Below are 14,826 nucleotides of genomic sequence, written 5' to 3'. Positions count from 1 at the left end.
TGGCATTAATGTAGTTTATCAACCATGCTGTTTTCAGTTTTATTCCATGCCTTTTTATAGTCTTCACTTTGGTTCTTCATAAAATAAGGAAATTATAATATTTTGGAAATTAAATGAGTGAAAATTAACCATATGTTGTTGAATACAGACAATAATGATGTGGAATGTATCCTCTCTCAATTCTTTCTTTCTTCCCCATCCTCCTAACCCCCTCCCCTTCCTCCTTCCAACAAGGTTTCCCTTCTGTAGTCCGGGCCGTCTTCTAACTCATGCCTTAGTTTGAGTTCCTGATACCTCTGGTTTCTAAGTCTTTCTGGGATTTGGAGGTATCAGTGAGCATGTTTCAATCTTCCTGCCTCCAGGTCCCTGGTCACCACCAATCATTCTTTTTCCAGCTTCCAGAATTCTCCTCTCCTGCATTGCTTCTCATTTTTCTGAGCCTTATTACTCCATATTGTTGATGTTGGTTTTTGAGACAGGGTCTCTCTGCATAGCCCTGGCTGTCGTGGGACTCTGTCTGTTGACCAGGCTGACCTAGAATTCATGGAAATCAGTCTTCCTCTGCCTCCCTATTGCTGGACTCCAAGGTGTGCACTACCATGCTCAGATGGTCTGTGCTTCTAAAACATGTTCCTTGTCAGCACAATGAGAGGCAGCAGAGGTAGAGCCATCCTTTGATCGTGTTATCTGGGATTTCTAAGAATGTTTTGGCAAATGTCATCTCTGTGTAGACTTTGAGGAGTCTTTGGGCTAGTTTATAACATTTTGAGATTTTCTTTGCACTCTTGATTTTCTATTTTTCTTGTTTTGTAACTTCTCGTTGGGAACCAGAGCATATAAACATTTCACCCTTGACTTCATCTCAAAAACAGAAAGCCTTTGTGCACCATATTTGTTTAGTGTCTCAGTACCCAGACCTTACCCATATGGCCTCATTTTGAGCTGCCTTTGACTTCTCAGTGGAGGTCATAACTCCCATGCACATCCCTTTCCTATATTCTCTTCTCATATTGCTGCTTGCTTATTGATTCTTCAGTTTGACTCTTCCTCAAAATGCGAGTCATTCTGAATCCCTTGGGTCACACATCTTCCCACCTCGACTGCAGTTCTTTCCCAGGGCTGTCTCACAGCAGATGTTTTGAATGCCACTGATGATAGCTGTCTCTTTAACTTGGACATGTGTTTTGGGGGTAGGGCCATGCTCAGTATCCAATAAGATTTAAGTCTTTAAAATGAGGTTTTCCTTATCAAGTCACTGTCTTGGTGAAACTATGTTGCTTTGTAGCACGAATAATAAAAACCTAGAGACAGATATTAGGGTTCCACCTGAAGATCAGAAAAGCAAAGCAGCCAGCCACGGGCTCTTAGCTCTGCCTCAGACCAAAAATGGGCAGTCCTACCTCCTCGAATCCTCAGATTGAGACTCGCTTGAGACCTGTCTCCTCCCATTTTATATTGCTCTCTAGGACTGGGATTAAAGGCCTGTACCACCACCACCACCGCCAGGTCTCTATGGCTAACTAGTGTGGCTGCTGGGATTAAAGGTGTGAGCCAGTGGTGAATTAAAGGTCTGAATGGCTGACTAGTCTGGCTGCTTTGTACTGATCTTTAGGCAAGCTTTATTTTTTAAAACACAAGTAATATACCAGTATATTGCTTTTTCTTTCTTTCTTTCTTTTTATTTTTTTAAACCAGGACCCTGCTAAGAGTCATTAAGTATCCTCCCTGATTCACGTCACCAGAACTAGCCTGTCTTTGCGTCCAGCAGCTTTACACGTCACTTTACACGTGACGTAAAGTGTTTTACACGTGACGTAAAGTGCTTTACACGTTACAGCAGCTTTACACGTTTTTCTGGAGCTGCTCTAACACGTCATGGAATTTTTGGAGCTTAGTCAAGGGTTCACATTGTGCCTATGCCCTGCACCCAGACAGCAGACACACGGCCCATGAATCAGCTCACACCCAGCTGGTAGAACCACCAAACTACCTTCACCAGCCTCGTGGCTGCAGCCATTTGTCTTCACCTCCACAGCTCCTGCAGACCGGGAGTGAAGACCCTTGGGGTTTTGTTTGGTTGGTTGTTTGGTTTGGTTGGGTTTTGGTTTTGGTTTTTAGAGAGGCTCTTGGGAGGCAGAGGGCAAGCAGATCTCAGTGAGTTAAAAGCCAGTCAGGTCTACAAAGTGAGTCCCTTGGGGATTTTCCTTCTAATCCATGTACTTGTCCTTAAGCCTTAACCCTTAAATGGGCACAGCTGCAGTGGCACTGTGTCAGGACTGGCTGTCTTTGTTTCTGCTGTACCTAGCCGCACCCCCTCACTGTTCTACCCTGTTACAGCATCTTATATTAAAGTTTCCTGACGCCAACTATCCCCTGCACCTCACCAGGGCCACTATCTGCCTGTTCTTGGTTCTGCCTATGTTCCCATTTTACCTATCTTTAGTCCTTGACTTTGGTTTGACCTGCCCTTGGGCTCACCTGGCTTCTGGTCCTCCTGCCTTCTGTCCTCCTGTGCCCACGTCTCCATGCTGTCTGTGTGCCCCGCCCCCCGCTCCATACGCCATTCCTCTTGCCAATGCACTGAGGATACAATGGGATTTAAAACGGCCACAGAAGCTAGGTTTGGGGTGAGTGGTATGGTGTAAGTGGAGGATGTGGTGATCGCTTTGGGGTCAGAAAGTGGCATAAGGCGGTTGCTATGTCTTCCCGGGTAGGAGACTCTTGATAGAGGTGAAGATGTGAGCAGGAATTAAGGACTAAGGCAGGAAGAGGTGATCCCTCCTCTCAGATGACATCTTTCCTTTCTCACTGGTGACATTTCTGTCTTTCAAGACCACCTTTTAAAGTCCCTAATACATGCTACTTATCAAAATAACGTCTGCTCCCTGATGACGGCCTAGAGTCTTTTTTTTTCTAGACATTTCTCTCTTTTATCTTGTCCTATAGGTTCCTTATACTGTGAAATTGTGTGTATAAAATCTCTATTTTTGTTTCTCAACTATCTCTTCTTGTGTTACTGGGGTTAATATCCAGGGATTGTGCAGTATTCCAACTTAACCTTGCGATAGGACTGCTTGAATTAACGGATACAGACCAGACAGTCCCTTGATAGAGACTGTGGGTAAGCAGGGCTCTCCTGGCCTCTCCAAGGCCCACGGGATATTTCCAAGGCAACGCTTGGAGAATTTGGGATTATCATTTACCTGAGATTCAAATGGAAGTGCCATCCTGCCTCTTATCTCTCACCCCCACAAAATAAATGACTCTCACCATCGCTTGCTCTGGGTGCTTAGACATTTTCTCAGAGATGCAAGGGATACTGTTGGACGTAAAATTGCCTCTCCTGCATCACCTTTGCAGGCGGGTCGTTAGAAGGAGCATTCCTCAGGGGACGAGTATTTTCCTTCCAAGACTTTTCAAACCTCTCGCCAAATTGCTTTTTAAAAAGGTTATAGCAATTTACCCTCGCACCAGCCTTGTGTAAGAGCCCTCATCCCCTGTACCTTCACGCTTACCATTTAAACCCTGCCTTGCTGCTCTGCCGGTGAATAACGATGTAGCATTTTCGTCTTGATCACTAATGAGGTTCACATTTTTTGTTGTTGTTTATGAGGCAGTGAGTGTCCTGGTTTTTAAGTACAGTTGACTTTTCTTCCCTTACTTTGAAATCATGGGAATATCTCTTGTTTTTATTTTGTTGATTATTTTTAGTCTGTGACTAGAGCTTGAACCCGATAGCCAGACCCCAGTTCCAAGGCCAGCTCTGTACAAACAGCCTGCCGCACTGTTTAAAAGTGGAAGTCTTGGTGACTCCCAAAGTGCATTTAAAAGAATTAAATCAAAAAGTCTTGTAGTTTTCTTTATTGTCTTAGAATGAGAAACCCCTCCCCCTTATTTTTACAGTTCTTTCCAGTTTTGTTCCTAGTATATGGCTGATTTCAAGTACCCTTTTCACAAAAAAACACTTCATCCCTTCGTCTAGACAAATACGTGCCCTGGGTTCAGGTGAGATGTGAGGCTCCGGAGTGTGAGCAGTACTTGCCCCTTAAATGTACTAGTATCCCTTGGGTGGGGCTCCATTCTCAAAAGGCAGGGATGGAAGAGGGGGTTTGTCCGGGAATTGTAGCATGTATGTTTCCCCTCAGCGAGTGGAGTCCCATATTCCAACTTACAATCATGCTGAGCAAGCAAAACTTGCTTTTTCTAGGAGAGGCGCGGCTGAATGGTACAAATTGCTTTTGGCCCATTTCCTTAGGTTAAGTAAAGGGGACACATAGGCTGCCAGACAGCACTCTGCTAACCCATGGGGGTAGCCCTCTTTCTGCCCTTGCAGGGTTTGCTTTAATTAGCCCCCAGTGTCATTAAATAAGGGGCTGCTTGGCTGCATTCTTCAAGATGTTCTCATCCAGTTAGAAGACTCCAGGCAAGCCATTTGCATCTTCCCAGGACTTGCCACGTGGATACCACTCACTTTCTTCTTGGTTTGGGGCCCTCCCCCACCATTTTCTTTGCTTAGTGTGGACTTTACACATTATCTGGAAGTCTATTCCTTAACGAGTGAGTCTGTGTCACCTCTTCTACCTCTGGCCTGACCCAGGTGTGCTGGCTCTTCTCAGAGAACCAGAGCCCTTCTCAAGCCCCCTCAATAGTCTTTCTTTTCTATCTTCTTGCAGTTTGATATTTTACATCAGGCATGTTAATGTCACCCTTCTGGTTCTAAATCCCTGACTCAATGGCTTTGGTGATTCTGAAGTGTAAGGCTCGTTGCTCAGCTGTCTTGACGGGCACCATTCATTTAAGCGTGTGCTAGGTGCACCTGTATAGCTGCTTTCTAGAGGCCCTACTTCCCCCGGGGTAGATAACAGGTTCCAGACAGCTGCATCAGAGTAGAATTTGAGGCATGGTATTATAGGGGCCCCTCCTTTACCTCTACTTCCTTTGATAGCTATAGGAATGGGACACAGTGAATCTTTAACTCATGTTGGTTTTCAACAGCCAAGGTCTTGCACTCCAGCCCCTGAGTGCTGGCTTCACACCTGGCTTTCCCACCTAATCCTAAATGTATACTGTCTATGAATCTCCATTTAACTGCCTAAGAACTGGAACAGGCAGCAAGTCTACCTGTGATTGAGTGGGAACGTGGCTTTGGGGCTTGGTTAGTGAGCAAGCTGACCGTGATAGATTCTCCAGATATGGATTCTCCTAAGAAGATGAGGTGCAGAGGCAGCTTGTTTTGAGCCCATTGGGGTGCCAAATATTTATGTCTTTGAAAAGTTCCCAGTCATAAATAAGTGCCCTACCAATGCAAAAGAAGCATTATTTAGCTCTTTCCCAGAACACCACCAACTTGGAATCTAAACCTCAGCAATTACCATTATTCACAAATAATTTACATTTCTGGGCAAATGGAAGATACCATATCATCATTATTGTATTTGTTCAATTTGCAAAATGTGTCCTTTGAGGACTCATTTGGAAGCCTCTGTGTATACTAGAGATAGAAAATGTATTGGACTCTAACATGCACTGTGGAGTGCATGTTCCAAATTAATATAAAAGACATTTAGGCATTCAAATATATTTGTTGGAAAAAGTGGAATTAGTGAAAAGAATGCAATTTGGGAGCTCATTTACTAAGGAAGAAATAGGGATGTGTATCAAACTATACGCTTCTTATTATTCTACCAGATTCATACAATTTAATGGGAGTTGGTGTAAATCCTGTGTGGCTTTAGATGCCATTACCTTACGGGTATATATTTAAAAGTGGGAAAGGCTCTGTGATGCCAGCTCCCTGGCCCTCAAGTGAGAAACTGTGTTTATGACAGCAAGACTTCTCAGCCCCAGAGTCTCTCCCCATAGCGTGTTCCATTCATGTTACACACAGGTGTGTGTACGCACACCCATAGCTGCACACTGACCAGACTTTTTGGCCAACCACGTTGGTCCTTTGCTCTCTCCACCTCTGCTTTTGTTTGGTGGTTTCTGTTCCTTCCTCGTCTTCATCTCTACCCAGCTCTGTATGATGTGAAGAATACCCATCCCTCCCACTGCACATTTCAGGGAGACCGCCTTTCTCCTCTGACTCTTCCTGAGGGACAAAACTCACAGTGGGGTTGTCCGGTAGTGATTGCCTCTGAAGTGGCCAAGGAGGACACAAGCAGATTTTGAAAAATAAAATGCCTCTCTTTGCCCTGGCTCAAGAAGAGGGGTTGTGCTCACATTTGTCTAATAATGCGAATGACTGATTTCCAAGAATGCTACCTAAGTGGCTGGGATCTCAATCTTGTCTTTAATTTTTGTGAACTTAATTAAGGGGAGGGGGGCATTAAAAGTTTATTTCTTCAAACTGGACAAACTCATCCTCAAGTCGTATTTAATCATTAATAGTTAGAGAGAATAAAAATCCACTGTACCCTCTTAAAACAAACTTCTGAGATAGAAAATGAGCCAGGCTGTCTCTGGCTGGCCTTGAAAACCATGTAGTAGAACTAAGGCTCTGTCCAGGTCCCATGTCCTCCCCTGATGGTGGAAGAGCCAGCTCCGTGGTTGATGTCAGTTCTTCTATGAGGACTGTTCTTCCTCTATCTAATTCTACCTTTCAATCCACCTGCAGGGGAACTTTGTGGCTTGCATGACAGCTATTTTACGGCAGATGGAAGACTACCATTACGCCCACCTGATCAAGACCTTTGGAAAGATGAGGACAGATGTCGTGGTAAGTGCCATGTCTATTGTCATGTCTATTCTACCACAGGGTCAGTGGTGGAAGTGGAGGGTGACATTTGTATCTACATTTATAATAGAATTTTGCATGGGACTTCTCTGATTGCTATCAGAAGCTACTTCGGTCTCTACGTGGAAGTTTCTGACTAGGACTGATCTGGAGAACAGCTTGGATCTGAGCCTGGAGAAATCCCATCTGTTCTGGTCACAGCATCCTTTCCTATGCTCCTGGGTCACTAGCCATCATGGCCCTTCATAGTCATTAGCTCCTCATTTCTTGGTTGACTTTCTATAGCAGGAGCTTGTGGGCCACCCTCATGCACCTTACGCTATCCTTTGCTATTAATTAGTGCTAATCATAGACGCTCATCAGCATTTCTCCTAATAACTCCTTAGTCCTCCCCATGCAAACTATGATGCAACTTAATTGGGAGAGTGTAATAGGGAAATTTATCGCTTAGGAGCTACCTCCCTAATGGCCTGAAATTACACTGCCATATGGTGACTATCCTTTACAAAGCTGCACCAAACCTGCTGGCAGGCTTCCTGGAGAGAAGCTGATGCGAGTTCTTGGATTCCACGTCTAAGGACTCACTAGTCCCATAGAACACTCACAAATCCCCAAGGGGCTCATCTCCCTTGCGTAGTACTTCCAGAGTAAGGCTGACTGCACTTGACCTCTGCCTGACAGAGGGAAACAGCAAGATGATGGATATATTGATAGCTAGCTAGATTGTTTGATAGATTGATAGGTAATAGATGTAATGATAGGAGATAGGCTAATTGATAGATGATGGGTAGATAAATATAGACAGATTATCTTCAAGAGAAAAATAAGTCTATACCTCAAAAAGGAACATAGCGGTGTTCCTTAAATAAAAGGGTATAGAGATGTGCCATTCTTTCATGTCTATGTGTTTTAGTTTTTCTTTCACTATCAAGGAAAAGTTTACAGTAGGTACAGATTCAAATATGCAATAACTACCACACAGTATCCTAAGATTAATTTGAAGTCATAGCGTAGTAAAATCTATATTCTTGTATGTAATTTCATCATTAAATCTTAAATGCGCCTCTGTGGCCCACTTTGGCCAGTGAAAATAATAGTATAACATTGAGTGACTTCACAGACGATATTCTGAGATGAAGGGTAAGGTTCTCAGGATGAGAGTAACTGATGAGCAGTTACTCTCAGAACCGTCATTAATAACTTGTACATTGTCAGAAAAGGCATGTGCTCAGAATCCACGTGTGGCATTAAAAGATGTCTGTTTTGAATTTCGCCACAGTGTGGGATGGAACACAATTATACAACATGGCTTCTATGGATGTGTCTCAGTTTCTTTCCTGTTGCTGTCACGAAATGCCACTAACAAAGTCGATGTAAGGAAGGGAGCATTTATCCTGGTTCATAGTTCCAGGAGGAAAGAGGCCATGAAGGTGGCGAGGAGGCAAGGCAACAGGCAGCAGGTCCGTGGTGACAGGAGCTGGAAGCGGAGAAGTCACATCTGTAACAGCAAGCATGAAGCAGAGAGCACTTCATATATAATCTGAAAGCCTGTGCCCAGTGACACAATCCCTCCAGCAAGGCTGCACCACCTAAACCTCCCCAAACCGTGCTACCAACTGGAGACCAAGTGTCCAGATGCCTGAGACAATAGGGGACATTTCTCATTCAAAGCACCCCAGGATGACTCTGCCTTGCAGGTTTGGGCATGTACCCTCTCTTTTCTCACAATGGAAGATCAAGTTACAGACTCCATGGTGTGGGCCCAATTTCCCAAGGGTTTTCTCTCCCCCCACCCCAGACACAGGCATCCAGAAAATCAATTATTTGCATCCAATTTGATTTCCATTGTAAAATGGCATTTGTTATTTGTATATCTCAAATTCCCAAGGCAAGGGTTTTGATTGTTGTTAGTTCATCAAAACCTTCATGAAAATGTGTTCCCATCTACTAACTGTACGCAGAGAATGTTTTATTTTTCTACCCTCCCAATTATCACGAAAATGAAAAGATCATTTCCTGTGGAATAATTGGAAGATAATTAGTATTCCAATATGAAAATGGCCCGCACCGTCTTCCCGAGTCTTGCTCGCTTTAAACAGGCACAGCTTCAGGTTCTCAGATTCAGGCCCCCTCTCTTCACCCCACCCTGACACCTGGGTGAATTAGTCTCACTCAGATTCACGGTTATCATTACCCTAACATCCCCACCGGGCTCTAGCTGTCACCTTCTAAATGGTCCACTGTCCCCAGGGTAGCCAGAGACTCTCAACCTGGGTGGGAAGACTGGTCTAGGAAAGGGAATAGCAGACAAGTGTCATGCTGACATCCCTCACCGACCAGGCAGGCTGCTTCTTCAAGACAGCTCTCACAAACTTGTTTTGCTGATGCCCAGTGCCGGGTGCTGCCCTTGGTCTGAGTCTCAGCATCAGGAATAGAAGCAAAGAGCTTGCCCAGAACCCCAGGAGACTTTCCCAGCCATGTATCACAGACCTCCACTGGGTGGCTCTGCAAGAGCCTATTTTGTTCTCCACACTCTGACCCATGTCAACAGGTCTCTGACACCTGCTGGATGTCCTGCAGGTCAGTTCCATCCCTGCACTGTCAACCTGGACACAGCCATGGATCCCACAGCTGACAGGGCTCCCCCAGATGCAGCTGCAAGTCCAGATTCCTATGCTTTGGATGAAGTAGCTCTTAATAAAAGTCCAGTGTGAAGAGCTACACAGAACAGAGGGAGCAGGGGTGCACAGGACAGAGAGGAGGGCAGGGGTGCACAGGACAGAGAGGAGGGCAGTGGTGCATAGGACAGAGAGGAGGGCAGGGGTGCACAGGACAGAGAGGAGGGCAGGGGTGCACAGGACAGAGAGGAGGGCAGTGGTGCATAGGACAGAGAGGAGGGCAGAGATTCACAGGACAGAGAGGGCACAAGTGCACAGGATGGAGAGGAGGGCAAGGGTGCACAGAAGAGAGAGGGACTTAGGGATGCACAGGACAGAGAGGAGGGCAGGAGTGGGCATTCAGACCATCTGCCTCCTCTCCAGAAGCCTGTCAGCAGCCCAGTCTCCTCCAGGCTTGTCTGAGCATAATCTCCCCCCCCCCCAGTTGGAGTAAATAGGTTGGAAGTTCCAGTTCTCTCCTCTTCTATTCTTTCTGGTGACAGCCCCACCCTGATGCCTCCTGAAGGTAAACACGTGTGTAGGACTCATTATGTGCACAGCACATATGATGACACTCAGAGACACTTGGGGTGGGGGTGGGGTGATTTGATCCTTGGATCCACTATACCTCAGTAGACTTTAGTAAGTGTGCATCCAGTGATGAAGAGGGAGGTATGCAGGGACAGAGCAGGTGGAGACGGTGCTGAGGGGTTGAGTGTGTTAAAGGCTAGGAGAGAGAAGAGTCCACACTGACTCGGGGTCCTGCAGGCCCTCTCGTCTGCTACCTTTGGGTTGCTTGTGGAGTCCTCCAGGCTTGTTCTGCTGTGAGGTAAGCCCCTGAACCGCCACACATTCCAGGCCCTCTTGTTGGAATCCTTTCCCACCTTCTTGCTCCTGTGATGTTCATCATTTGGGAGCCCCTCCCTGACACCTGTACAGATAGCCGTAGCTGGATCTAGGCTCCTCTCCTTCATAGCACCTCACCTTGTCCATCCTGATTGACCACCCGCCTGTTCTGGAGTGGACCAGGCGGAGTGCCGGATGTCGAAAGTGGTGAGGAAGAATGCTGGGGGACGCAGAAATGCCAGCAATGTGAATGGGCCCCCTTCTGACACATTCTGCAGGATGAGACCCTCAAGGTCTCAAAGGTGTTGCTGGCCTTGTGAACCCATCAGCAGAAGTGCTGCCTAATCTCCATGGAGTATACACCCTCAGTGGAGAGAGGCCACGGGCTCCACACACCTGCTGCTCTATTCCTGGACCATTTCCTTGCAAGCCCAGCCTGAGGACAGCTCTGCCCACCAGACTGTCAATCTAGGGGTGCAGATCCCTTTCCCACTGACCTACTGTCAGCATGGTGGAAGGCCTTAGCAGCCAGCCAGACTCTCATGCCTCATAGTATTCCCGGTGACCCCGTACCATCTGAGCTCTGCAAACAAACAAAGAAATAAGCCAAACAAGGCTAAGTCAGTGGTGGGATATCTGGTGGGCAGAGCGGATGATGGTGGAGGGAAAGGGGCTCCAGGCAGAAAGAAGAGTTTACTGTGGGAGGCACTAAGGGGCACTGAGGTATCACAGCAGCCAGAGCCTCCCCTGGGCTATGCCAGCAACCCTCTGTCCTATGTCGCCTCTTTGTTGTCTGAGCAGTTATGTTCTGAGTGAACTTTATTCTGAGGCCATTATGGAGTCCCACACAGCTGTTGGATATAATGAATTCTGTATGCCCTTTATTTGGTTCCTCCCGACAGGAATGTCTTGCAAAACTACTGTACAACGTCAAAACCAAGGTTTGACATTCGTGCCATCCACTCACCTTATCCAGATCTCTTATGCATGACTTGTATTCTTTACCCTAACGATGTATCTATCACATGAAGCCTCCTGCAAACAGAGAAGCTAGAGGAACAGCGGTTCGTGTCTGAGCTGTCAGTGACAAGCACTTCAGCTTAGAAACCATCCCCCTCCACGTGTGTGTGTGTGTGTGTGTGTGTGTGTGTGTGTGTGTGTGTGTGTGTGTTACAAATCTAAGGAAGAGAATGCCATTCCTATAGGCATTCTCATTACTAAGTGGCTGGACACGCACCTCCAATGGTCACCATTGTACTGTAGGGAGGGACAGCCACTCTCTCACTCACTCTGCTCACACCTATTTTTCCCACATTTGCTCCTTTCTTAGAGGACCCCTAGGGTCAGAGTCTAATCCCTATTGCTCTGTCCAGTTTGCTTGTAGCCTTTAATTTACTGCTGATCTCCCATCTCAATCTGCTGAGTGCTAGGATTACAGACTACCCCACACTGAATTTTGTTGTGTCTCTGTGCTTGTGTTTTGGCCTTGCTCTCTTTCTTCCAAGACATTTTAGTGTGTGTGTGTGTGTGTGTGTGTGTGTGTGTGTTAAAAAGAACTTGTAAGAGTGCCCACAGAGGCTGTAAGTGGGCACTGAATCTCCTGAAGCTGGAGTTATAGGTAGTTGTGAGCTGCCCAACATAGATGCTGGGAACTGAATTTGAATCCTCTATGAGAACAGTATCAGCTCTTATTAGGTGGGCCCTCCAGTTGAGAGTGACTTTTTCATCAAATTAACGGGATTAGAGATAGAGAGAAGCAGTTGTTTGCCTCCAGAAAATACCTACAGCTTTTGTCAGAGCTGACCGCTTGCTGTCTTGGGTACCCTATGAATAATCAACCACAAAATTGCAAAAGAAATGAATGATGACTTCATGTTGAAGCATTCTTTCAATACTCCTGAGCCCAAGGCTTTGGCAGAGCATTTGTGAAGCCTCATCAGCTATTCTGGACCAGTTGGTCCTTTGGACCATCCGAACTACTGAGTTCCTCAACCCTACATGTAAACCTTGCAAGAGGTCATCTCCCACTTCAGACTGCATTTTGTTCCATTAGCCAAATTCCATTGTATATCAACTAAGCAATACTAATTAAGTGCTGACTTGTAAGACATTGAAAGGAAAGAAAAGGCACTGAGGAAAGATGGCTTTTCTCTTAAGAGTATAAATCCATCCCTGCATCTCAGTTGTTCGGCTTAGAAGAGGGATGGGCAGGAAAACCAGCAGTTCTGTGTAAGCAGAGATATAGCTCACAAAGTATACAATCTGGCCATCCAAAGTTTCAAACTCTTGGCAAAATGGTAAGCTAAGCAATAGAATAATTAAGTTGTGTTGAAATAAACTTATTCCTCCTCTAAATTTCTTCTGGTCAGAATGTTTCCTCACAGCAACAAAATGAACCTGGTCCCCAAAGAACGTGAACCTTGCCCATCACCTGATGGTTATCATCAGGTTCTTTGCAAGTGGTGTGGTTTGAGAATTCCCCACTGGGGAATCTCTTTGTTGGCTGCTTAAAAACCACTCTCTCCCTTGACCTTCATAGCCAATACTTCATTATGATTCAGTAAGTTACACAATAAGGAAGGTCCACTTATTTGACCAACTCTAGCTATGGCATCCCTTTTCTAAACTAACTCTCTGTCATCTGCCTCCCTCTCACCCTGGGTCCTGAGTACACATAAGGATTTCCCAACAAATCATGCCAGGGTTTGGGATAATAGCACAGAGCAAAATTACCTTGTCCTCACAAAAAGGAACTTCTGTTAATTCCAACCGGCATGGGGGAGCTGATATATGCTTACCTGCTTACTGTGACCAGGGGCTTCCGTGTGGATGTGTGAGTGGCACAGAGCAGTGGGGAACCCCTTGAATCCTGCTCTATATTGTTCTGGGAGAGCCGCACAAAGACTGTGAGCTTCCTGTGGCGTCCCTGAGTAGTTAACTGTGGAGCTATTGGGCAAAAGGGCTCCTTACTCACAGGGTCAGCTACATGCTGAGTGTGTGCAGAGGGTCAAGGCAAGCTTTAAATTACAAAGTGAAAGGGTATCCAATCTCTGGGAGTTTTGATAGTGATAAATGGATTTAGGATAAACATAAGAGAATGCTGCAGCCTGCATGATAGGTTTGTAAAACCCATGTTTTCCTGTAAGCAGTAAAGGCACAAATGTATATTTATAACCCTTGGGGATCTTTTCCTAACTGCCAGAGAGACATTCCCGGGGACTGTTTCAACATCTATCCTCGAAAAAGCCATCTCAAGCAGAAGGTGCCCAGGTAAACAGAAAGACAGAAGCGGTACATAGCCCCGGTGAAATACATCTTCATTTGCTTCTAGAATGTTTTCCTTCAGCTAAAAATAATGGGGTCTTTTATAATCTCATCATTGAGAAGAGTGTTCGCCCTCCTCCTGGGTGGGCTGCCTCACTGCCATGCTGTCTCGTTGCAGGATTTTCTGATGGAGACATTCATCATGTTTAAGAACCTCATTGGGAAGAACGTCTACCCCTTCGACTGGGTGATAATGAACACAATGCAGAACAAGTAAGTTTAGCCCGCGTCCTGCCTCCGCATCATATCTGGTGGCACTGGTGGTGTGGCCGTCTACTGAGGGGTCTGTCCTTACATGTTCTGCCACGTCTATGATGGCCTTCGGTTCTATGGAGATGTGGACATGAAGATCATGGAGTGTCCTTATGCCAGTGTGGGGCTCTGTCTCTATATCAGGCTGTGTCCCTGGAGGGGCAGAGCCAAGGCTGCCCTCAGCTGCAATTGATAGAATCTCAGACAAAAAGAATTCAGTGGTGTTTGTGGATTAAGGTTGTTGGTGGGCAGAGGTCAGTTTGGTTATAAATGGGTTTATTGTAGCCGTTCTGATAGGTCCATGCTTCTCCTTGTGGCCTTAGCTTATAGTTTCCCTATGGCTTTGCCTTTTTCTTTGTTTTTGTTTTTATTTTCCTCAGGGTCCCCTGTAGTCAATGTAACTAAATATAGCCTTGTACCCCTGAGCCTCCTGCCCGTAGCTCCCAGGCACTGGGAGAACAGGTTTGGATTACCACACCTGCCTGGCTTTGCCTTTTTGTCCACCCTGTGGAGAAATTCACGGTAATGGGGCCCTCCCTGGAACTTTCCTGGGTTCTGCTCATCCTGTAACAGTAAGGATAATGTTGCCCTTGAGTTCCTCATGTTACGAGATTCCTAGCAGACCTCTGGCAAGATTCCACTGAGGAAATGCTGTGCTTCTTAAGTCAGATACTGCTGTAGCCAAGATCTCCCATGGTGAGCAGGATACATTCGTATTTTGGGTGCTAACTTCTCTAACAAAGCTCAGATGCGATTGGTTCCCTGTAGTTGTATCTCAGGGTGCCCTTTGAAGATCCACTCGTGTATTGGGAGAGCATAAAATATACTTATGTATTTATTTATTTATTTATTTTGAAAGTAATTTTATTAAATTATAAAAAGTTTCCATTTACGCCCCTCCTCCCAACGCCCTCCCACTCCCCCCCTCCCTCTCCTCCTCCCTCTTTGTCCCCAAGGGCAGTCAGGGTCTCCTGCCCTGTGGGAAGTCCAAGTTCCTCCCCCCTCCCTCCA

The 14,826-nt window shown here is 45.9% G+C and overlaps 1 protein-coding gene across 2 annotated transcripts in view; it reads left to right on the top strand.

The window, feature by feature from the left end:
- The window catches only part of Dock1 (dedicator of cytokinesis 1), a 502,998-nt gene that overhangs the window by 312,336 nt on the left and 175,836 nt on the right, over positions 1-14,826 (top strand). For both annotated transcript variants that reach the window (XM_085693243.2, XM_085693242.2), the window contains exons 28-29: positions 6,617-6,718; positions 13,682-13,776. In XM_085693243.2, coding sequence (XP_085549369.1) covers positions 6,617-6,718; positions 13,682-13,776 — 197 coding nt within the window. The remainder of the gene's footprint in view (positions 1-6,616; positions 6,719-13,681; positions 13,777-14,826) is intronic.

Source organism: Myodes glareolus, chromosome 7, assembly GCF_982192425.1.
Source record: "Myodes glareolus chromosome 7, mMyoGla1.1, whole genome shotgun sequence".
Lineage (NCBI taxonomy): Eukaryota > Metazoa > Chordata > Mammalia > Rodentia > Cricetidae > Myodes > Myodes glareolus.
This window is presented reverse-complemented; position numbering and strand designations above follow the sequence as displayed.